General features: G+C 31.2%; 1 protein-coding gene across 1 annotated transcript in view; it reads right to left on the bottom strand.

Annotated features, from left to right (window-relative positions):
- Nucleotides 1-21,501, bottom strand: part of ptc (protein patched) — a 106,655-nt gene extending 85,154 nt beyond the window's left edge. The window contains exons 1-2 of the mRNA XM_035363184.2: nt 21,138-21,501; nt 20,280-20,472 (exon numbers count right to left, since the gene is read on the bottom strand). Of these exons, the coding sequence (XP_035219075.1) occupies nt 20,280-20,472; nt 21,138-21,278 (334 nt within the window). The 5' untranslated portion in view covers nt 21,279-21,501. The remainder of the gene's footprint in view (nt 1-20,279; nt 20,473-21,137) is intronic.
- Between the last annotated feature and the right edge of the window lie 2,234 nt (nt 21,502-23,735).

A 23,735-nucleotide genomic window follows, 5' to 3' on the forward strand; every position in this document is an offset into this window, starting at 1 on the left:
TAAGATTCTGAAACTGTAACGGAAAAATCGAATGGAGAATATGTGCATAGCACAGAATGTACACAACTTTGGTGTAACTTAGTAATTTGATGGTCAACGGGTTCTAAACTTTTGCCGAGAGGGAAACCTTTCTGCATTTCTAAAATAAAGTCATTATCCACTCTCTTTTGTACATGAACTTTTGTAACTTTTGTACATGTGCATTTCTACACTATTGTCTTTTTGAGTCTATAATTTGTAACGTAAGTTAAAAACACTTATTTCATTTTTCTATCTTCATACACAGATAAAATATTTCTTGATACATAATGTGAGATAAAATACAAATGTTATACATTGAAAAAAGTTATTGCTGGAAGGGGAGAGATTCTCGTTTCACAGAAAGGAAAATCATATACAAAAACAATAATAAAATTATAGCATCTAAAATTAAAAGTATAGCCAAAGCAAGGCCATTCCTCAACAATATTAATAATTGCATTCTTGTAAAGAGGTTAAATATAAAATCAAAAGAACAGATCATGATATTCAAATAGCGAAAATTCCAATGTAATTCTGAAATAAAAGTAAAACACTGTATTTGCTCTAAATTGTTTAAAATTTTAAAATATTAATCAACAATTTTATCTACTTTAATACTTAATTCAGGACTGCTAATATTAATAACTTAAATTTATGACAGTGAAGCTCTTAAATTCGAATGGTAATTTTTTTTAGGATTTCGGAATTAATAAACAAGTAATGGCTAAAAAATTACTGCTAGAGCTGTTTACATTAATTTTGTCTTAAACGGGAAAAGTGCAATCATTACAGCGTTCAGTCATGCAGAAATTTGAAGTTAAAAAATGTGTTTAACATATTTCAGCAGCGCAGAAATGGGAAATCAACATTCAGAAATAATCTTTACATTCTACAGCCTTTTAAAATCTGATTTGGTATACAAATTAAATGATATGTGGTTAATTATCAAAATAAAACGCACTTACTTTTTTTTTAAATGAAAGAATTGTTTATGATATATTACAGAAAACGTTTTGACTGTTTTAATTTGCTACTGGAAAGTAAAAATAATTTTATGTGCATTTATCATTATGCACATTTCTTAAAAGGAAAAACAAAAGCATTAATAATTCGCGGTATAGTTAAAAAATATTCTGCGTTTAAAAATAATAATAATAATAATAGTGATAAAAGTTTGCAAAAATGAATAATGAGTAATAAAAAATGAATCTTTTAATGAACTTAGAATCAAGCATTTTAAACTAAACCAACTTTTACAGCTGGAACACTGAAAACGCTCTTTTCTCCCACACTTCCACAAATATTTGCAGGCAAATTTTTGTCTTTAAAAACGCGTTCTAAGTTTAGAATAAAAAAAGATGGGGGGAAAATACATGGCAATTGCATTTTACATATTTATGAAGTGTTATCATAAGGTGTGAACGGGAAAAGTTATAAATCTTTTTTCTCTTTTTTTTTTTTCTCCAAGATATATAAAAATGCCCACGCACTTCGCTAACAAGCTAAACAAGTAACTAAAATATCTCCTAAAACGCTAAAAATTCCGCCAAAATATAACTCAGCTAGAAACAAAGTACTTTGATTTCACAATTTCGCGGGCAAAACAGGGTTTGTTTACATACGCACTAAGCCTCGTGAAAAATAAGATGCTAAGAAACCGTAGGGGAAATGTAGAACCGTACTAGCACGGCGGCCAGGGAAAAAAGGAAAAAAATGGGAGGAAAACGGTGCAGAACCCGAAAGAATTTCCCCCATTCTGCGTCTAGTAGTGAGATGCTGCTTGATGCGCTCGGTTTCCATAGCAATGGGCATTTCCTGCCCATCCCACACTGGCGTCTGTTGCCTTCCACCCCTCCTTGGCGAATCTCCCCATCTCGCCAGCTGCTTTATCCAAGGGACTCCGTGTGTGGTCGGTTCGGATTTTCATTCTTTGGCAGAGCGTACTTCCAACTACGTGAATGAGATCGTGTGGAGAGCGAGGCCTCGTACGGTTACAGTTACTATGTTGACCGATATACACTTGAAATACTTTTGCTGACAAAAATGTGCACGGTGTATGAGATTTCAGCAATCTACTTTTATTTATTGGCAATATATATTTTAACTTACTTCGAAGTTTTTCCTCAATAAAAATTTTTTACCAAAGTGATATCAAATTTAAGCACTAGTATATATGGAGACAACTATCGCCAAGAATATTTTTATATACATACATATTTTTAAACGATTATTAATATTTGTAACTCTGTTGAATAAGAATATGTATTAGCTTTGAATTACTCTGTTATAATGTTTAATTACTGTATCGAGAGATAACTGAACAATAACCGTATTAATTTTTTAAATATAGTGCTCAACCGGATAAAGTCAAAAATCCACCACTTGAAAAGAAAAAACTGGTTTTATCGACAATACGCTGGAGTGAAATACAAGTACGCCAATCCTCAACTAATAATATATTGCTGAATATGTCATTTCTTCTTAAATTATCCCGCATTTGTAGATAACAGCAGAAAATGGCCACTGGTAAATAAAATTTTATTCGAACTCATAACTTAACTGTTTGGATTCATTTAACTCAATTTAAAATGCAACAGATGTAGTCTTGATAAATAAATCGGTATTCAATCATTGTGTATTAAACAAGCTCAAATCATAATGTAATGGAGTAATGAAAGCAAGGTTTTTGAGAACTGCACTTCTCAGATGTAAATAAAAGTAATATATAAAATTCAAACTGAAACCGATTCTCCACAGAGGGGGAAAATGGAAAATTACGGATTTCGAGGAAGGATACGGATTCCTCGAATTGAATAGCTTTTCTGCATTATCCATTCTACTCTAAGTTTGAAATTTGCCTAAACTGGACTCCGCGGTGCACACAGTATATATAACATGAATGCACATACAAATGCAAGTAAAGAAATTTTCCGTTTATATTTAGAATCAGCATTAATATCCCTCCTTTAAATTTTCATATCATCGGGAAAAACAGCAGTTTCCCAAAAGAACATTTTACCAATCAAAAAATGCTATATATATTATTAAACCTGTAGAGGTCGTGGTCTTGGAATCTTCCAAATAAATCTTCAAAAGAAAATAGCAGAGTGGCAAAACAAAAAGAAAAAAATCTGATGTGTACACCACATGACTTCCTTGTATGAAATATTAAATTATACGCATTTTTTCTTGCATTTCATTTAAACTTATCGGATTGAATTAAATCTACTTCGCCGACAGCGCATAAACCACAGTAGAATAAATGTATTTTTTAAAATTCATTCTGTTTGTTTATCATAGCGACATTTTGGCACTAGGTTCACTTAACAGTATTATATTTTGTTCACATTATAACTCATAATGCAGAAAATTTATATCATTTAAAGAATAGAATTATCTAATCGTTGCCATATGTTCTATTCAAATACTATAATAAAGCTAGAATGATGCATAAAAGAAATTAAGCAAACAAAACAGAAAAGAAACAGTTTTTCACAGACGATTGTGTATTTCTCATTCAATTAATTCAGTTCTCACTTCGCGAGAAGGCAAAAATACATAAAAACTCAAAATATCTATATTAAAAATTACGAAGTAAATCTCAAACACTTATTTCCTCGAAAAAATTCCAGAAAGGATTAGGCATGATTTAATTGGCAATAATACATGAAGGCATTATCTTTGTTGTTGCGAAGCTATGTTTCTCTAGATTGGCAACAAATCCACTAGGCTGCTGTTTCCAATGTAAACAATCAATGGCCGCCATCTAAAAAAGTCTTAGCGGCACTTAAACAACTTTAAAATTGTTGATAATTCTAAAAAATATTGCATACAGATTTACTAAAGGCATAAAAACCTTAACCGGAAGATGAGAACAACATAAATCAATCATTTTTAAAGCAAAAAATGTACAATTGACAAACATATAAGAGTAAAGAAACTGAGATCACTGAGCCGGGTAACAGAGTGGATATATATATAAATATACGTTTGGTGCGGCCGTTTGCAACCAAAATACGAGGTGCACATCTACATGTTATAGCAGTCCTATACACAAAATTTCAACGTTCTGAGGTTACTCGTTTTTGAGTTATACGAGATACGTACGTACGTACATACGTTCGTATAGACGCCACGAAAAATTCTATTCAGAATTAATTTTACAGCAGTTTTATAATTTTCTTGGAGGAAACAAGTCTTTTATTCTGTCCTTACGTACAGATATCACGCAAAAACATCGTTAAATTGCATTCGATAGCGGTCAAAATGGATATTTTCTTTGAAATATGCTGCCTGAAACTTTTCATGATTACAATACTTCCTTTTTACTTCGTACAAGAAAGTAAAAAGGGGCAGTAAACATTTTAAACTAAATTTTTACCGGCTAATTAATTTATTAAATCATTAAATAGTTTTAGGAGATTTTCTTCGAAGCCTTGGTTTAAAAATGTCTTTCTATTAATATTTTGAAATACCACAATAACAAACTTGAAAAAATTTTCCGGAAAACCGATTTTAGTCTGATTGTAAACCGTTATAATTCCCACACTTTTTGATATTTTGAAGATATTTTGTTTCGTTCTATAACGATTACAAGGTGGTAAGAAATTTGGCATAAAAAACTCAGAACATCTAATTGCTCGAAATGAAATACGCCGCTATTTATACCAAATATTTTTAAATTGGGAGAAATTTAAATCTTAATACACATTTAAAATCAGAACGCAGTCTTTATGGACTGGCTAAATGAGCAAGGTTGGTCACTGCAGATATCTTATTACCTGTCGAACGGATGGTAATACGCCAACTTATTTTCCTTTATACTAAGAACTGGTTAGTGTTAAGTACATGCCTAATTAAGAAAAGTATTCAAATGCTATTTGCGTAGGTATCTGTCTTGGAAAAGGTGCATTCTTAGAGAAATTAATAAAGAAACTCCCCGGAACAACTGTAATCAAAACTAAAACCATTGTTAATGCTCACAGCTTTATTCACTAAGTCACTGTTAAGCTGCTTAATAATACGTAACTCAAAATGTTCTAGGAATTAGTGTCTTTTACAAGATACTGAGAATATACAGAACACTGTATGTATTACAAGAATTTGTACGTTTCTAAAATGATACTATACCCCAAAGCCATTATTTTTCAACAATCAACAAAAGCAGCATTTGCTTTGATGAATAAACCAAAGTTGCTTTGATAAATTTTATCAATAAGTCACAATCTGAAACGGCGTGCGTTAACTACTAGGTATAAAATTCTATACTAGGGTTATACCTAGTATAGAAAGCAGAATTTGACAACACTAAAGATTTTTAAACAACTTGACAGTTGATTTTTACTTGCCTTTCGGTTTGAAATCCAAATCGAAATTACAAGAATTCAATAAATTCATCATCTCCATTGCGATAAAGCATTTTAAAGAAATTTTCTTCAGTGTTGTCTCCCAACATTTTTGTGGATGCTAAGCGAAAACGTGTTTCCGCCGAAAGTTGGAAGGAAATATGTAAATTATTTTACCACTATGGAAACAAACTAATTCTTCTTTCTTTTTTGACTTCCTTGCATTAATAATATATGCAAAACTTACATCCAGTCAGTTGTGCCCACATTACAAATATGCCGTTAGTGGTGTAAATAATGGAGATCAGAGTTCTTCCCCCAGTTAATGTAAAAAAGTCAAGAAATCAAAATTATGAAGGCAAATTTAATTCATCGCGACATAACATCGTATTACAAGAAGGAAAATGTTAAAATGTACAAGTTTATAATACATACTGTTTTTAAAAAAGAAGAATTAATGTTAAATAACACTTTAAAGAAAGCAAGTTAAACATATTTTCTATCGAAAACTGTTCTATCACTCCTTCATTTGCAAATCAGCTTGTTTGACACCAAATGGTTAAAATTCTCTCAAAGTTGTTGGTTGACTGAAATTTGTGGTGAAATCCTCTTCACAAGTGCAACATAAAACGCTGGAAGATTCCTTACATAATGCAGAAAGTCTCATGTAAAAGGGCTTCTTTACAAAATTTGTCATATTTAATCTATTTTTTTCCATATTTAATCTAATTTTTATCAAAATATAATCATATATTTAATCACCATATTTAATCTAATTTTTTCCTAAAGAATACAGATAATAAGTTCTCAGAATCTGTCATATTCTCGTCCAATAATCATAGCTCCAAAAGGAGCTCATAAAGTAGCAAAAAAGTGCTCAAAACTTAGTTTTTAAAAAGTCTCAAAAAGTGCTCAAAACTTAGTTTAAAAAAAGTCGTTTCTAAAACTCTAAAAATATATTGGATTCGAAGTAATAAACGTCTTTAATCTGCGATCTAGGGTGTTCATTCAATAGAAGAGCAGATTAATATTACAAATGCCAAAGAAGGACCACGACACCAAAATAGCAAGTCAAAAATACAGTCGCTAACACCGACTTCAACAATGAAGTGATCCTCGGAAAAATGCCACACGAAACAGTTAACTACAAAAGGCAACGCCACAAATTGCGCCCCTTGTCCCCATAAACGTCAAACGTGCCCGACCCAAGGGTTGTACAAACAGGGGGGATGGAACGCAGAACACAAAAGAGCCGCTGCGACACCTGCAACATGGATTAAGGTACATTATTCACACTGAAACGAATAAATCTTGAGATTATTGTGCATAACACTAAAACGGTGGAAAGGCGATCGATTCATCACATGGAAGTGGATTCAGAAATTGAAGGAATAGTATAATGCTAGGGGGAGTTAGAGTTCAACAATTACACAATAAAATTCCTACATCATTAATACATAGTAGATGCACGTTTCATTTCGAATTAAACATCGTCAATAAATGCCCTAATACAATAAAAAAATGAAGAAACAAAAGGCGTAAATACAAGTGACTATATTGTGAAAAAACTATAACGTAAAATTGGTCTTTGCAAGTGCCAGAAGAAGCCTTTCCCAACCAAAATAAAGTAAACAAACCTTTATATTCACTCAGGAATATAAAATTCTCGTAATTTGTGGGCGAACCCCTTTGCACAAAAAAAAAAAGGTCATCTGCCAGTAGGCTAAGCTCACCTACCGCCAAAATGGAGCGACCTTCAAAGGAGGCCGCTTGCCACAGTTACGCCTCCGACTAAGGCGGGGGGGGGGGGGGCAGATGAAATCCTCAGTCATATTACTATTGCAAAAATATAGCTGCAGAACGCTTAAAAAGCTCGATTTTCAACCGTTTCCAAGGAAAGAAGGGGGCATGACAGGGAACATAGCCTCTAGTTAGAATGAAAATGGAAACGTTGATGTCTCAATTCGACAAGACGTTAAGGGAGTAGATAAATATTGATAATAGTAAAGCATCAGAGATTATTGTTTAACTGTTTAACAAATATCAGAAAAATACTGAAGGATAATCAGTTTTATAGAATCCTACAAAGCGTCTGATGCAATGACTTAGTTATCGTTATTTCGGCTTATAACGCGCACTTTTCAGGCAAAAAAAATAAGATCGAAATTTACAAGTGGGCGTTATATGCCAGATATAAAAATGATAAATTTAAAAATAAGGGAAAAACTAGCATACAAAAATTAGATTTCTATACGCACCTTAAATGCTGTATTTTGGGAATGAATTTAAACGGAATGACATACCTTATGAACTTAAAAATTTTTATTATCGGATAGCATAAAAACCTTGTCATATGTGTCTTCTGTTATATCATCAGGCACATCATCGAATTCTATTTCATCTTTGTTATCATAGTTACTCTGATCCATAAATAAATAATCTTCTTTCGTTCCGTCTAGATTGTTAGATATAATGCATTTTTAAATGACTTTTGAATTACATCAGATTTCATTTTATTCCATGCTTTTATTATCCACTCAAACACTATTAGACTGGCATGATGCAATTGGCCTCCTTTTGCGAATGTTTTTCACCTTCTAATGTCTACGTATTCCATTGTCGTTTTATTTTTTTAAATGATTTATTGATACACACATCTAAAGTCTGTAATAATGAAATTAATAAGCCTAAATGGGATCTGAACATTTTCCAAACTAAAAACCTTTCTGGATTCTGTAAGGCAACAGGTCGCTTTTGCCAGTCATTTTTTTATTTCCTTTCGCATCGCTTTCGTCCGCTCATCATTTCTCGTGAGCATAAATGAAAACATCATTTAGGAAATTATATTTCAGCATTATCTTTCTTTTAAAAACAACCATGGGTTTTAATTTTGTACCGTTCCGCTAGACAGGAAAGAACTTTTCATGTCCTGTTGTTTTTATGTGAAACGTTTTTTGTTCCTTTCACAACAAACATTCCTGAAGTTGTCCATATTTCCAATATTTTTTTTGTCTTCATAGGTTAATAACATACTTCTGAAAACTTATCATTTGTTGTCCAATATTTCGGAAGCCTTTGCGAAACTTTTAGCTTTGTTCTCATAAAATTTAACGTTTTTGGCACATTTATTTAATTTTTGGCACACTTTGACATTTTAAAAGAATCTGACTTCTTAGATAGGTTCATTTATGCAAAATGCATTAATCTTAATAATTCTGAACTACAATAAGTTTTTCAAATTAATACCATATTTCTCCTCACAATTTCATATTTATTTAAAAAATTAAATTAAGCATGAAAACAAATAAATAATAATTCTATATTTCAGTCTCCTGATATTGAGTAACAGTTCATAAACGCACACCTGTACAACTTAATACCACAGAACCTCGCAAAACCCATTAAAGTACCACTAGTACTTTTGCGGACTTCCTAAAAATGTAACCAAAAAAAACTGGCTTTTTCACCATTTGGCATTTACGGAAATTAGAACATATCCACACAAGTATTCATAAATCGAATTCAAAATTGCTAGCAAAACACGAAAATTAAAACTTCTTGACAGAATTTTAAGTTCCTGAAATAAAGCATCACTATCTGGGTAATAACATGACTACCGCACACATACATTTAAAAAAAAAAAAGTTAAGATTTATGGTTATGAATGAAGCTGAAGGACTAATGACGCAAATAAGGAAGAAAGTGTATTTTTAAAAACATTATTAGCATTCGGTACTGCAGCAAAGGTCTAATATTAAAACATGCCGAAAAGCACAGAGGAAAAAAGAAAGTGCGTTATCTCTACGGCAGCTAAACATTTTATTTTAGTTTTTCTTTTTACCCTTCCGATATAAACCGTGAGAAGCATCCTTATCGGACCACACACAGCGCCAGCGTAAGATCTCTTCCTTCACAATGACACCATTTTGTTTTCAGTAAAAAATACGCACGGTTGCATATCCAAGGAAGAGGGCTATGACTGAATTTAAGTTCGTATGTTCTCCGGTTTAGCCATCTTCACCATTCACTTCGCAATAAGGCTAAAGGGTGGCAAACGCACGTTTATGTTCTGTTCTCTCTACATTCATGCCTTCATATTTGTCAGTTTGATATTCGCGATTTCAATTATCAGTGACTTATAAAACCACCCCATTCCGTCCTCCTTCCAGAAAGTACATGCCAAGTAAAAACGGGCTATATAACATAGAGAGAATTTTAGTAGCAAAAATTAAAAAAAAAAACCCACTCACTATCGACTTGCCACAATAGCCATAACCGTTAGCAGACCTGCATGCTTCGGACCGATGCAAGCAAATGTTGGGAATGAGAAAGCAGAACTTTATGCGTGTTCTCAGCTTACAGGATATCTATCAGATTCTCCTCTTTCTTTGCTAACACTCTGTTCCATAATTCTAAACATATTGGCAAGGGGATAGCCGCTGCCATGCCACAGGTGGCTATCAGAAATATTTGACACTTTGCTTTCGTTTCCCCAATTCCAACTTGCATTTGCCTCTCACTTCGTTCCAATGTACTTTTCATTCATAACATTTTTTTTTTAAATTTTATAATAATAAATAAATTTTGGGGACGCTGAGTAGTTTAAATTTATTGTATTTCAGACAAGTGTATAAGTTACATACGCATACATAGCATTAAGTGTTAGGTTTCATACATATGCATAAGTTTTAGTTTACCATATTTCATACATATGCATTACCTTATTTCATATATATATATATATATATACACCATATTTCATATACTTGCATAAAAGCCGCATCATTCGCCTGCCACAGCCGCTACTAGTATATATTATACATTATCATCATTTTACTTGATAGATGATTTTTCTATTAAACTTGACCATATCTATGTATCTTACAATAATATCCTATTTCATATAACTTTCTTTACTATCCCTGGCAAATCTTAGAAAGTACAACTTGCGGATACTGGGGAAAAACAGTATTTGAATATTATGGAACGTTAATCGGTTGATCACTGAAGCATAACTGTATCTGTATATTTTAAATGTTAGTTGGTTGATTAATAATTCTAGGACACCACAGTATATGAATAATATGAAAAGCTAATTGATTAATTACTAATATTGGGATAATGGCGCGCCACAGTATCTGAATAATATAAAATGTTAATTGGTTGATTACTGATACTGGAATAATGGAACACAACAGGTACCAGAATATTTTTGAATGTTTTCTCATGAAATAATTATAACAATCCATGATCAGTATTTCAGTCTCAGATCTCTTTGTTTAGACGGATATAGCAAATCAAACCACACCTATCCGATGAGGTAATACGTCTGTACGATTTTCTATGAGAAACTCGCTCCTAACTTAAGATTTAAGTGAGTAATGATGTCAGAAGCTTGTGGTGTTGCCATTCACACTCGACTTTTCATAAAGTCCTACAAGAGCAAATTTAACGGTATAAAACTCAAAGTAAAGTTTTCTATATATTCGGAATGCACCGTCGAAAGTCATCATTTTCAGATGATGATCTCTTTCATTACTTTATACAATACTTGACATAATTCACTGCATTATCAAAACCTTAATGCATACATTGATACACTACCCGTTAGTGTATCTACTCAAAATACATTTTCTGAGTCATTCTCCATTCCTTTCAAATTTATGTACCTCCAACTTTTTTCCCTCTCTTTTTTAACATCTTGCACAGTGGCAAATCTTATCATTAATTTATATCAGGTGTAAAACGCATTAACAAAATAGTTCGATTCCGGCACTTTTTAACCGCGTCGCTGTTTCTTTCCCGTTATAACTTTTCAATTGAAATCAAAAAGCTCGCTTTTTTATCGATAATAATGAAAAGGAATGAGCAATAGTCCAAAGAAAAGAGAAAAGCACTCCATTAAACACTCATAAATTGTTCCAAGAAAGGAAAAAGGTGAAACTCAGAATGGCAGCACGTTTGTTCTATCAGCTGAAGCGGAGGGGATGCGTGTGAATACGACTCATCACTCATGATGCGGGTGCTTTCATTTACAAAGTCCCCAAATGGTCACCCAGTCATAGAAAATCAGGGAAGAAAGTCGTTTGCTCAGGGAAGGACTCAATTAGGAGGATTCGGACACCATTCACGCGGAGATTTTCCAGGAGACATCCAAAAGGGGACGATTTCCGGCGACTCGGAAGATCCGATTTCAACTCTAAACTTTCCAAAGAATGAGGGAAGAGAGGAAAAAAGGGGCGGAGAGTCGGTGCCTTGAGGGCGATCCTCAATGAAGGGGATGGAGGACTTCATTTAGCAACAGTAAGAGACTCCTGGTGCTGACGGCTTCACGTGAAACGTGATTCGTTCCTCTTTGTCCTCCTTCCCTTCCAGGCACTATTTCTTCCCCGAATTTTCGATGGGGTAGATAAATTATCAATAAACCAAAAGGAAAAATTATTATACATATATAACAAAATGCGGCATAGAATCGAATAGGCAAACAGCATTAACAATATATATATATATGTGTGCGTGTTTTAACACTGCATGTTTTCCCCATATGGCCACCATGCTTTTATAAAGGTTTAAAAAACTGAAAATAAAAAATAAAAAAAAAAAAAAAAATACTAGATCATGAGAAAAACTTATAATTTAAAATAAATAAAATAAAACTATTAGTTTTAGTAAAAAATAAAACATGATTCTTCTACATAATCTAGTCTGCTTATATTAACATTTCGCACTTCCGTTTTATTTTTAATAAGGCAGTTTTTCAATAATTGCATTTCATGTTCGTCTGAAGAAGCCAAAAAATACTCTATTATTCCATTCGTATCCGATATACATTAAAATCCAATTACTCAGCAACCACTGGTTTCCAGCACTACTTTTATCAACATTCTTGCCGCAAGATGGCGCTATAACTTTTTACTAGACAATCAATAAGTCTTTTGGTTAAAATCTTGAGTTTATATTTTTGTTTTCTTTATTTACTTTATTTTCAAAATTTATAAAGAGTTTTTCGATCTTTCATACTAAAGAGCAGAAGTCATTGCTTCTCCGCAGTATTCAAACCTTAAACGTGTTTTCCCCTGTTCATCAGTTTGAATCAAGCATGCTTTTGGCATGGTTTAAAATGTATTTTTAATAAATATTCACAACAAAATCATGGTATTTTGAAATTAGAGAAAGTACTCCACTGCAAGTAGCGAAAATCAAGTGTCATGATTCCCGGTGGGATCCGCATTCTGTGACAAACATTTGAGACGACAAAATGCCCCTTAAAATAATAATAATAATTGTTGCAAGAGGGGGAAAATATTATGCTGCTAATGCGTATATGCTTTTCTTGTGTTCATGGCCCATTATTCTGAAATGAAAGTACAGTGCTTTGATGACGGTTATTATATATACTGCTATATAATAACCAATATATAGCAGTATAAATATATAATGAGCAGTTACATATAATGGTTATTATATATAACTGAAAAACTGAGCAGTTTTGGGAGATTCCTTTTTGATAGTTTCGATTTTTAAATTGGTATTTTAAAAAAATGATACACTGTATGCTCTTAATCAATTTACATTCGGTCAGGGATGCTGCCATTATTTGCATCCCCCCAAAAGAACTTGATAAATAAATAATTATTATTATTTAAGTTTTTAAATAATTTGATAGGTTGTACCATTATAGTCTTTTAAAAACGCCCGTAAATACATAAAAAAAGGATTACCTATTTTACACATTTTCTTTATCTTAATCTGTTTCCATAATATTAATTTAGGAAAGAAACATAGACTTAATTTGTACAGTAACGGATGTTTATGGCATTTATTTACATATGCAGAACTTCCGGTTCAAATCATATGCCCTAAAACTGACCAAAGAAATTATTACTACTATACCACGAAAATGAAATTTCCCGAGTTTTTTAGTCCAAAGGGGTTTCGTCCCCGAAGGACTATTGTTTTCATTTTGCGATTTTGCATTGAATCAATATAAATGTCCGTTTCACTTTTCAAACTATTGCCACCAAATGTTATAGTCCTGCATTATGTTTGAAGAAATTAATAATGAAAAATCTACATAAATGTATATTTCTCGCATTGTGATAAAACGGTATATAGAACCATCGAATTTTGAATGACGTAATCCTCCTACGAATATGGGCATGTGGAAGATCAAATTTGAAATTTGTTTTATGATCGATTTCATATTTTGTAAAACTTTTACGAATTTTTGAGTAACAAAATCAACGGTTTAAAAGCGAGCAATGGCAACACTCTACGGGGAAAAAAGAGCTTTTTATCTCCAGCTCGCGGAGCTATGTATAGGAAATCCTAAAGATATGCTCATTTTAAAATTGAACCGAAATTTACGGTTTAAGTGCAAAGAACGTGATATTTAATAATAAATAAAAGTAACACACAAAACGTTAAAAAAACGCCCCTTTGGACGTAATTTAAAATCTGAAACCTTTCAGATTTTTTTAGTCCAAAGGGGCTTTGTCCCTGAAGGACTATTGTTTTCGTTTTGCGATTTTGCTTCGGACTCCTATAAACGTCGGTTCACTTTTCAAACTGTTGCCACAAAATGTTAGAGTCCTGCATTATATTTGAAGAAATTAAATAATGAAAAATCTGCATAAATGATTGTCTATTTCTTGCATTGTGATAAAACAATGGTACATAGAGCCATCGAATTTTGAATGACGAAATCCTACTGCGAATATGGGCATCTGAAATCCCAAATTTGGAATGTTTTATTATAGATTTTATATTTTGTAAAACTTTAACGAATTTTTGATTTACAAACTCAATGTTTTAAAAGCGAGAAATGGCAACGTTATATAGGAAAAAAAAAATACTTTTATCTCCAGCTCGCGAGACTGTGTATATCGGAAATTCTAAAGATATGCTTAATTTAACATTATTTTGCGATAAAACTGTTGCCACCAAATGTTAGAGTCCTGCATTATATTTGAGGAAATTAAATAATGAAAAATCTGCATAAATGTATGTATATTTCTCGCATTGTGATAAAACAACGGTACATACAGCCATCGAATTTTGAATGACGTAATCCTCCTACGAATATGGGCATGTGGAAGAACAAATTTGGAATTTGTTTTATTATCGATTTCAAATTTGTAAACCTTTAACGAATTTTTGATTAACAAACTGAAGGATTTCAAAGCGAGCTATGGCAACACTCTATGGGGAAGTAAAAAAAAAAAAAAAAAAAACTTTTTACCTCCAGCACGCGGAACTGTGTATCGGAAATTCTAAAGATATACTCATTTTAAAATTATTTTGCGACATTGCTATTGAACTGAATTTAATGGTTTAAGTGCAAAGAACATATTTAATAAAAAAAAGGTAACATACAAAACGTTAAAAAAAAAAGCCCCTTTAGAAGTAATTTAAAATCTGAAACCTTTATGTTTTTTTTGGGGGGGGGGGAACTGCGAATAAAGATGAATGAGTAAAGTAAAAAAAACTGGCGAATGGTTTCCACGCGATACGCACTCTTGTTTAGTTATCGCGGTTAAGACTGCATAGTTTACTCTACAAAGATATCATTTAATATTTTGTCTAAATGAATGTTCGGTAAACACGTAAATGAATGTTTGTTTAGAATACTTAAATGTTTTTTGAAAATAAATTGATTTATTTATATGATATGGATAATGGTAAACAACATTACGTGTAGCAATAATTTCATAGACATCAAAACAGTCAAAGGACTTTCTAAGCATACTTGCGTCACTCCTATATTTCTATAATTTTAAATTGCATACCGAAGGGATAAATTTTAGAATTCAGGAAAATGCATCTATAAACTGACACTCATTTTAATGAAAAATCAAAGCATTTCGAAACTTCCCTAGCAGTAATCTAAAATACATAAACCGAATGTAAAAGGAGAAAATTACGCACATTCTTGCTTGTAATTTAAACTTACATATACTGACAAGCTAATATTGCTATCATATGTACATAAAATTACAGATATAAACAAGAAAAAGCTACATTTTTTTATTCATATCCATTTACTTTACTGCTATAGTACACTTAAATGCTGCTCTATAGATAATTCATGCCACACGTCTTGAATTTAAAACAGTTGCATTAATTCCCCATTCCAAAGCACCTGAATTTAGTATCAATAAATAATTAGTCTTATTAATAAGAGACAATAACTGGTAATTAAGTTAGTGAGTTAACTGCTAATTTCAGATGATCTGTTTACTTTAACTCATCGGTAACTGATTATTTATCCGTAATACTGGTGTAAAAATACCCCCCCCCATTACGGTCTGCCGGAAAGACACATCGATAGTTGTACGTAAGACAGAAAAATCAGCACGACTAGCAACCTCGAAAACGATTCGCATTCAATGAAATTTTGAATCACACGCGTGTGACAGTAAATTTCCCCGTTACCGTTTCTTTTCCCGGATAAATGAGTATACACACAAATGCATTCATAATAGAGGAACGCGTCATTTCTATCACGTATTACCATTATACTGGGATTTTCTTAAATTTAGACTTATAGGACAGGGTAGGCACAATTTTTAAATTCTTGTGACAGCTTCTATGCAAATAGTTTTGAGAGGAACTTGGTCGAATAGCAAATATGCTCCATGTACTACACAGTGAATTAAGTCGTGAATGAAGATGAAAAATAAAACACCCCCTACGATTTAATCACGATTTTCTTACTGGGGTTAAAAAAAAAGACGTGATTTTCTTACTGGGGTTAAAAAAAAAAAGACAGAAAAAATATACCAAGAAAGACCCGCACCTTAACACCGCTCAATTCGAAACCAAACCAGATAGTATTCATCGACAAAAGGAGGAAATATTTTTAATATTTTTGTTCTGTTTATTTTAGACGAGTGACTGTACGTTGGAACTTAGCCAAATTGTCCAGATTCGAAGGCAAGCTTGAGTTTTTTAACCTTCTAGTTGGCGAACCCAAGGACCCATTTTTGCCCTAGTGAAGCACTCCTTCATATAACCAGATCTCTTACTTCATAACTTTTTATGCGAAAGGGCTCAGTATTTCCGGCTTTAAAACTTGAGAAGTGTTTGGAAATAGTAAGATCGTAAGTGACTAACAGACACTTAATTAAACATACTCGGAGATTCTGTGAAGAACATCACGTACACAAAAAGGGGTCAGTACAAAACCCATTTTTCCTTTAAAACCTAGCTTCAAGATAGTATTACTTTTTAACACTTTTGTCAATGTATACATTTTTTAAAATTTATTTTAGGCATTCTTAAAACGCAATTTATTTCATTATAAAATCATAACAAAATATAAAATTAATCTTATTTTTTAACTCAAATTATTTGTTAAAAATAATTAAAATATGTATTTTATCTTTTGGCAACATATTTTTGGGATAAAAACGGCAACTCTTTTTTTTTTTTTTTTTTTTCTTTTAGGATAAAAATCTAACATAATCCTATAACATGTAAAAATTATTTTTATAACAATTACCTACATTTAAATAAAAGTTGGTAACTTTAATTTTTAAACAGCCTTTTATCGCTAAAAATACAGGAGTACAGAATTAGGGCAATTGAAAGATAATAAATGATTCACTATATATCTGTTTACATTTCTTTAAATATGTATTAAAGCAGACCAGGTCAATAAAATCATCACCCAATGAAAATTGTGTCCCTCAATGAAAATTGTGTATCTCTTATATCTCATTTATGCTATGTCATAAACAATTATAAATAAATTATCTTACTGAAAATTCTTATACACATTTTATTGTTATTGATCACTAAACAATCAAGGTTTTGTTAGATTATTTGAATATGACAAAACATACAAGGGCTATATGCCTAAGAAGAGGGGTGCCTTCATGGAGGACTCTCTAAAGAAACTTGCTAGTATTTACAAACTGAAAAAATGCAGAAACCAACCTATTTGTGAAGGACTGAAGGCAAGGTGAACTTCCATTATCTTATTACAAGGTCATTCCTATAGTCCTAACTAGAGAGACTATAAGTAGAATGACATTTATACAAGTCATACAATAATGCAATTATAAAGTTCAGCAGCAACACGGAGAAGGCTAAACCTTTTAAAATATATACATTAATATCCTTTTTGTAATTTTTTAGATATCTAAGTAAATTTAACATAATTAGTGTTATATGAATTTATACGAATCAATTTATCTGAATAGCAACATTCTGTCTGAAAATTTTATTTATGAACAAAATGTATAGCTGCCAACTTTGAAATATGAAAAACTAGGAGGTTCCCAAGTGGCACCATATCAAAAGAATTCCAAATTGACTTTGATTTGCTTTATAATGTATGATTTAGGTTATTCAGTTATGTATAATGGTTACAATTTTAATGTAAAATTTATTTACTTAGATAATAAAAATTTTATTTTCTTTGGCTACTTTTATTTTGTAATTTTCTTAGACTTTTACACTCAAATATTATTTATTATTTTCAGATTTTTTGAGATAAAAAATTTTAATTTATCAAAAGGCTTTTAAAAAAAATTAATAATTAATATACATACTATTATGTGAATAAACTTAGTAATGTGCTCTATACTGATGTAAAACAAAAATGCACACATTATATTAAACATAGGGTAACTCTTCAAATGTATAAAATAAGACAATTGAAGTCGTAAGACAATTCAAGTTAAATAAAATTTAATAAGAAAATTATTTTGAAAATCACTCGGAAGGGGGGAATTAAATTTTCACAATTCAAGTTTCATAAATAAATAATTTCATATATTGCTAAAAAAACGCTTTCCTTAAGAACAGCTTAATATTAAAAAAAAAAAAAAAAAAAAAAACAAGATGTCCAGTAATCTGTCAGAAACCAGAAGATGTGGCAAAAAACTGGGAAAGATAGCAAATAAAATGGGTCAGACATTTATATTACATCAAACATCTGGAAGTCAGCATTTGTACCAAAACCTACATAATCAGTGAATCTGCACCAAGTCACAGAATTTAGGAGTTGTAGAGACTGTACACCAAGCAGGGAAAAAAAAAAAAAAAAAAAAAACCCGCTGCCCCGTCTGAAGTTATTAATCATGACTTTAATATTTAAACAACTTCCTGATAAACACTGAAACATATAATAATGATGACTTGGTAAACTGGAGTGACACTATATTTGATAATGATATTTCAGATCTGACTGTGCATGCAACAAATGCATAACCTGGGTCTTTAGTATGGGATCCTTATATAAAAAGGTTTAATAGTATTAGAAAGTACATGATTATTAGAGTTCAGTTACAGAAAAAATGCATTCTTATATAATAAAAGATATAAAAAATGAGAATGAGAAATAAGTTCAAATAATTTCTCAAAAAATAAATTCTCATGGAAGCATTAAATTATATTAGCCAAATCAATGTACATAATTTCCACAAAATGCACAATCAATATAGGAGAAATTTAATAACAAGCATTAAGAACAAGAAATACATTACTACAATCAAAACTATAGCTAATTCTTTTTAAATTAGCACTGAGAATGTCTAACATAATGAAGCTAATTTTATAAATATATCTTTACAAAAGAAGTTAGAAGAAAGAAGACTACTAGAAGTAGCATAACTTGTGTGCATTAATACTGGAACCTAGCACAGCACCAGATACATATATTTTCTTATCCTAAGCAAAATGAACCCTTTGATATAGTATCATCACCCTGCAAAATGTTTACAAAAATGTTATTTTTTATCACTCTGGTACTTCATTAAGTTCTAAACAGCGAACAATACAACCCAACCTTTAGTCCAGCCCAAACCTATCAGTCAGTATAATTGAGTACAACAAACTCCTCTAGTACCCATGCAAATTGTATATTATAGATTTAATTAAAGATTCACCACTATAATTTTTTTATTCGAATGGTGGGCACACTGCTATAAAACTTAACTACCAGCAGATTTCATTTTTAAAACTGAAAATAAAAACATTAGGTACTGTTCTCTTATCAGTACCGGGTCCAGAAATGTACATATGTAAGCATGTATGTGTTCATGTATGAGTGTGTACACACACATATATGAACATTTTTACATACACATGTGCATAACACTTCTGAATTCAATCCTGATAACAGAAGAATACCAAATATTATTTTGTTTTAGAACAATTTAAGGGAATGTTACAAAAACAAGGGCAAAAATAGCTGTCATAATTTCTAAATTAATAAACTGCCCTTGTAAACCACATAAACATAAAATTAATAAAATGAACAAACTTTACTTTGGATTGAACACTAAACAGAATATATATATATATCACAGGAAAAATAGAACTTTCACCTTTCTTTATGAGATGAATACATAAAATTCTTCATGGAGGTTAATAAAAAAATTAATGGTGCCTTATTTATTATTTAAAAGAAATTTTAATTAAAATTGGAAAATAATTTTATTCATACTTAAGTTGAAGTAAGTTTAAATTAATTTGATTACGATCTTTCATTTACATGAATTGTATTTGGGTAGGTTAGTGTAAAATTAAATTTCGGATATGCAGTTTCAGCTCCAACTTTAAAATTATTTCAAAAATTAGTAAAGGAATTTAAGCCAGTACACAAGGTGATGCCTAAAACAAATAACTGGTCAATGTTTATAAGATACTACTCATATCTTATATATGATTTAGACAACTAACACAGAACTCTATACCCTTCTAGAACTACAGAAGCATAAGGCAGATTTCAAATAATTCCTGTATTTTTTACAACACATATGGAATAAAAATTTGACTTGTATTCCAAAAAATAGGGATTCTAAGACATAATCTAATTGATCAAGCACTAATATTTTACCTAAATATTTCAAAAACATTTAATGCACATGCACTTTTAATGCATACATAAGCGAAAAATCTTACCTTTGACCCACAATTTTTCTATATCTGTTTCTATAGTTGCTGATTTTAGTCCGACACAAAAACATGATAAAACTAGAAGTCCAACGAATATTATTTTTCCTCGATTTCTGTGGATGAAGCATCCTAAGTGAAAGAAGTGTTTCTGTAACCAACTCCTGGCCCATAATGCTCCTTTGTTACCAGTTGCATTACCCTAAAAATTAAATTGCACAATTTATATTACCTGAATTAAAATTGGCTACAAACAGTTGTAAGGCATAGTTATTACTATCTCATAAATTTAAAAATGTTTCAGTTTAAATTAATTTATTTTCTGAATATATTTTCAAATATCATTAAAATCGATTAGTTATATTAAACATACTTGAAATAAGAAATGATATTTTTATTTAAGCCGAATGTGTAATAAAGATGTAAATCTGAAAAAGTTGGCAAAGTAGCAAAAATAAATAGTAAAAAAATGCTTACAATTAAAATATTTTAATGACAGATAAAAAATATTAATGTTTGTTATGCTACTGCTGCTACAAAAACAATAAATGCTAGAACTATACCAATACTTATTCTGAAATAATAATTCAGAATACCACTAATACTAACGAAAACGCATCCTATATAGTTAATAAAAATCGTAAAATCGAAATGAAGAAATATCACAAGTAAATGCACTAGGATGTATCAAACTAGATATTCTGAAGCCAGGATACAAATGCATGAAATTGGATCAAAATAGTGATAGCGACCGGCAAACAACTAGAAGACCGTTACTACGCTTAGGCTGTTTACATTTTTCATGGATTAGGCTTAGCGATACATCCAATACAGTGAATGAACTGCATCTTACATAGTGACACTCACCTTGTTGATCTGCGCTAATCCAACGGATGCATCCTCCCAGCTAGTCCGGGTCAGCAGATCGCTGTCGGGCCGTAGAGATGCCTGTCGGTGCGGAACTCTAGTACCCTGAGACGAAGTTATTGGTCTTTGCATTGAGTTCATTTTGCCGCTGAAGCCATGTTGCGTGCGTCCAGCGGGCCCGCTGTTATCAAGCGAGGTTTGAGCTGGGCGAACGAAGGATTTCCAATAAGTCACTGGCCAGACGAACAATCAAATTCCCATGCGTACACTATGTCCTCAGCCCTGTATCCATTCCGTAACTATTCTTCAGTTCCAAACTTGCTAAATAAACTCATCACGTCCAACTCACTACAACACATGATTTGTTCAGACGTGAGGTTGCCGCGATGAAAAGTCTCTAGAATTAAGGGTTACCATTGTTCTATTTCGCGCCAAAATTCATTCAGAAAAGCGCCACACTTGGCGAGATTATCGCAAGTTGTAAACAAAAGGATTTTCATTTTTTTAATTGAACCAAATGATTTGTTAGTTATGATTTCTAAGCATTATGCCGTACTTTATTGATTTGAAAATTACTTAGTTCTGGTTGAAATTTCTTCATAAATTTTATTTATTGAACAGAAATACTGGAAGAAAAACTATTAATTAAAATCAGAAAATCAATAAATTGTGTTATTCGTTCGTTCAGCTTGCGAAAGAAGACAATAAACATGCTTTCAATAGAGAAGCAAATTTTGTTCCCCGTATAACAGAAAAGAGAGCTCATATTTGAATTTTAAATGAAAATACTATACTTTAAAAAAATCATCTATATATTTATTTCTTTTGCTATATATTTATTCATTCATTTGAGTACTTTTTCTATCCTTAAAACAATTTGCAACTGAGCAAAGAAACATAAAAGTAAGCATTGTTTTTATTATGAATGCTTAGTAAAATATTAATTTTCATTAATTTGTAATGCAGTCGAAAGCTTAGGCAAATAATGTGTAGGAAAACAGTTCAGTAGTGAACATAAATATTACACTATCTTAGAAATACTTTTAGTAGTTATACTAATCGTATAAACTTTAACAGAATAAAAAATATGTATGTGTATTTGTTTTTAATTGCTTTATCTTTCCTTTATAATCACTTTACAATTTGAGTGATAAATTATACGAATTACGTAACGGAAATATGAAATTCGTAGAGCAGACTTATTAGGCTACGAGGTTGTTAAAGAAAGGGACAGCGATTTGGTAATCCAGTATAATCTAAATGAAGATCGAAAAAGTAGAAATACGTTAAAAAAGAAAAAAAAAAAAAAAAAAAAAAAAGTTTTTTCAGTTGTATTTATTAAAATTTCGTTGCATGTATTTATTAATTGCTAACCGGCCTAATATGTATCGTTTAGTAAACACAGCCATTCTTAGGAGAATTATGCATTCGTAACAGTTTATCCATTAAATGCATCCTTAAATCCTAATCATGCATATCACTCGCATTACACAAAAATCAAAACTGTGAAAAATTGGTTAGAAAAGAAAATGAAATTTAAGTGCATTTTAATCGTAGAAAAAAAAAAAAAAAAAAGTCTAATTAATTTCAAATAGTAAATTTTTTATGCGTCTCAGAGAATATACACTTCCTAATTTGGCATGCCACTAGTATTAAAAAAAACTTATAAGCGGCATATAATGCAAGGAAATAATATAGTTTTTACACCCTTTTCAAATAAAAACCGAGAAACTCACTTGTTATAAAAAGTTGCTGTATTTAAATTAAAGATTCCACTGTTTCATACTCTAAAAACAGCCAAATAAAGTTGTATTACGTTCATCACTGTTGCCAATAGGAAGCGATAAAAGTCTTTTCCTGGTTCCTCCGATTGTATTTGCATGGGATGCTCCACCCATTAAAACGTCCGTCAGAAGATAGATGAGATGGTAGAAACTCTTCTGATTGGTCAGAGGGCGCACGTCCCCGAGCTAGGGGGATACTTTCACATTAGCATCCAGGCAACGAGTCACCAACGTCGTAAGACCACACACGAAGCATAGGAAACTTTTTTTTGAAAAATACTTATTCTGTCCAAAATATGCATCCGTCGAGAGAAAAAGGTGATAAGAAAAATATCAGGCACTATCTTACATCTCTCAGTTACATTTCTCAGATCATAAAAAATTATTAAAAGAAATTCTGAACTCGTGTACATTTTGGAGGCATTTCCGAACGCTAACACCTGTAATTAAAAAAAAAAAAACAGCAAATATTTCAATATTTTCAAATGACTGTTTATTCCTATATGATTTTGATATAAAATCATAAAACTTTTCATATATATTAAGATTTTTTCTGAAATTTCTAAAATAATTGTTTAAGTTGGGCAGATGCAACAATTAATTTCAATATAAAATATTATAAAATTAATTTTAATATAAAATATTATAAAATTAATCTTATATTATTCTTTTATTTTTGCACTTATTTTAAATTTATGCTTAATCATAATCTATTAATTTTATTGATCGGTATAAACCTTTTTTTTTTCTTTAAATAATGTTTTTTAAGATCTGTATATTAATAAGGTATATAGAAAAGATTAAAATATTCGAA

Source organism: Stegodyphus dumicola, chromosome 6 (assembly GCF_044657685.1).
Source record: "Stegodyphus dumicola isolate Sdum_Otavi_A_Nest chromosome 6, ASM4465768v1".
In the NCBI taxonomy this organism is placed as follows: domain Eukaryota; kingdom Metazoa; phylum Arthropoda; class Arachnida; order Araneae; family Eresidae; genus Stegodyphus; species Stegodyphus dumicola.